Source organism: Trypanosoma rangeli, assembly GCF_003719475.1.
Source record: "Trypanosoma rangeli strain AM80 chromosome Unknown Tra_15.4_contig_00936, whole genome shotgun sequence".
NCBI lineage: Eukaryota > Euglenozoa > Kinetoplastea > Trypanosomatida > Trypanosomatidae > Trypanosoma > Trypanosoma rangeli.
The window spans coordinates 1-2,518 of NW_021706688.1; the positions used below are offsets into that span (position 1 = coordinate 1).

Below are 2,518 nucleotides of genomic sequence, written 5' to 3' on the forward strand. Positions count from 1 at the left end.
TCAAACTAAATGAAAGACACAATGGCCCGTTTTGCAGTCGCACTCAAACTAAATAAAAGACACAATGACCCGTTTGCGGTCGCACTCAAACTAAATGAAAGACACAATGACCCGTTTTACAGTTCCATGTAAAACTATTTAGAATACATGATAAAGTATTCAGTGCCAAGCTAAATTTATTCCCAAGCTTTTTTGTTCGAATGTAAACGTTCTGCCTGTACGCGCGTATTTTTCGCATCGTTCCCGGTATTTAGTAGTATTATTGTGTTCTGTGTTATAATTGAGATGTTTAATTTGTGCCCTGTTACCGGAGTCGCTTCCCTTTATAATAGTGGTGAGGGGAAGAAAGTACGGTTTGTGTTTTTTTTGAGGCTCTCTGTGCCAAAAAACGTGAGCACAAAAAAAAATACAAACCATTAAAGCGGCAAGCTAAAGGCGTCCCCACCTCCAACGGACGGGCGCCGCCGTTCATATGGATTTAGCCCATTGGCAAGCCAGTGGTCCCGGAGGCCTAACAGTTCACAACGGAACGGAGCCAGCAGCTGACCAGCGCAAATCTCGGCACTTCCAATCCCCCAAGCCAAATTTGGCATTCCCGTCTCAGCAAGAGCCGCTCATGAAAGGGCGTGCCCCGGCGCGTCGTCGATGGGGCTGCTGCGAACCACAGCGTCATTTTGTGCCGGGAGCCCCCCCGGCGCGCATCCTGTAAGCACGATCGCCGAGCATTCACCCGACAGCCATATCGCAAGGTAAGCGTGGGCGCCGCGTCCCGCATCGAGTGGCGCGTGGGGTGGGTTCCTCTGCGCCCTTTTTGTGGCCACCATTGCTTAGTTTTTGAGGGCATAGTCGTTGGACGCGAATACCCAATCCAGTGCGGGACGTGCATCGTGCGGTGCGTAAGATACTTGGGTGGGGGCGGGCGCCCTTGGCGTGGAAGAAGAAGGGGGCGACATAGGCCAAATGATGTGGCCACATGTTTGCGGAGCGCGCTCCGCAAAGCATATGTCTTTCCGCACGGGTTTCATTGAGGCGTCGTTCTGTGTTTTATGCCTTTCTGCGCCAGCAAGTGCATACTGATCTTCGAGTGTAGCTGCGGTTGCCCCCGGGTAGGCATTCTGCGTTTACCGCGGAAACCGTTGGCGTGCGCGCTGTCAGCAGTGCCCCGAGTGCCCAGCCCCCTTCCATCGGGGCTTCGCCGTAGCGGTGGAGATCTGTTATGGCTTTTGAATAGGCTATCAGAAGCGCCGACCGCTAGCTACACGATCCGGGGGACAGGGAGATCCCCGCAGTAGCGCAGGCAGCCTCACGCGACGCACTGCCCACCCCGCGACATACCTGCGTGAAATAAGGCAATTCTTGACGCCCTGAGTCGGCAGCAACGCGGAGATTGGGAATCCCTCTTAATCGCAGTGCGATCGGAATGTCGGACAGGGGGTGGTCCGTAGGGACTTTGCAACATGCAGGTGAGGCCAGGAGAGTAGATGGATACATGTTCCGGTGGTATGGACACTTGCGGGCCGCGGTTGTCGCTAGAGAATTCCGCCACCACCGGTTGCTCTTGAGCTGCCAGAAAAATCAGTGGGCAATTGTGGCGGCTGAAGTGGCACCCCGTTTGATAACGCCTCCACAAGTCCGACAACGAAGGGTAAGAGCACGCTCAACAACACTCTCTCGCAGCTGCCGCTGCGGCGTTGTCGGAGGCGCTTGGGATTTGTGACACGATGCTGCGGGCACCTCCAAATCTCTTGCGACTTCGGGGCCCGGCGTGCTTCATGGTGCACCGCTATGCGCACACAAATTGATTTCCTAATAATCGTTGTAAAACAACATTTCGGGCGCGCCGCCACCTGCCCACCACGCGGGGCAGCCAGCGCCCATTTCGTCGCCAGAAGAATAAGCGCCCCACCGAAGCCATTGGGGTTTAGCATGTGCTCGCGAGCCGGCGATCACCCTGCATATATGCGTTATAGCGGGCTGGCGCAGCAATGTCCGTCCGCTCGGACTGCCGGGGGAACAGCCTGTTGAGGGGGCGGGGCTCCTCTACGATAGGGGCGGCGGGCCCACCGACCTCGCTAGGACACGGCGCAGCCAACCGGAGTGACGCAATGTGCCTTTGCGACGTTGCACCAGCACCGTTTCTCCTGCACGTGACCATGGGACCGTTTTTGGAGTCTCTCGACCCCCCGACGAGACGCTCACGCTGGGTTGGATTGTGAGGGGAGTCTTTTGCCTCTTTGTTTGGTGTTCCGCAGCGCCCGACGGAGGCGATGGCATCCGCGATTCACGCTGGCACACCCTGAGACGCTCCCAGGACTTCTTTCGCAAACTCCTCCGCCACCTCGCTGTGAGAGACGCCAGCGTGTCAAAAAAAAAAATCAACAGGCAGGCACACACATCAACGAATCAGGCTGATAGTGGGGCTCCCCCTGCAACAAGGCACGCCATCCGTCACTCTGCTCTGGCCCCGTTTAAAATGCACTGAGGAGTGGCAGCGGGTCCGTAAACACAGCCGCCCCTC

The 2,518-nt window shown here is 56.5% G+C and overlaps 2 protein-coding genes across 2 annotated transcripts; both read right to left on the reverse strand.

Moving 5' to 3' along the window:
- Positions 1-511: 511 nt before the first annotated feature.
- On the reverse strand, positions 512-886 carry TraAM80_10391 (uncharacterized protein; the record flags this gene model as incomplete). The annotated part of the gene is made up of 1 exon (XM_029387013.1): positions 512-886. The coding sequence occupies one exon, from the start codon at positions 884-886 to the stop codon at positions 512-514; it is 375 nt and encodes a 124-aa protein (XP_029233135.1).
- Positions 887-1,529: 643 nt separating this feature from the next.
- On the reverse strand, positions 1,530-1,928 carry TraAM80_10392 (uncharacterized protein; the record flags this gene model as incomplete). The annotated part of the gene is made up of 1 exon (XM_029387014.1): positions 1,530-1,928. The coding sequence occupies one exon, from the start codon at positions 1,926-1,928 to the stop codon at positions 1,530-1,532; it is 399 nt and encodes a 132-aa protein (XP_029233136.1).
- Between the last annotated feature and the right edge of the window lie 590 nt (positions 1,929-2,518).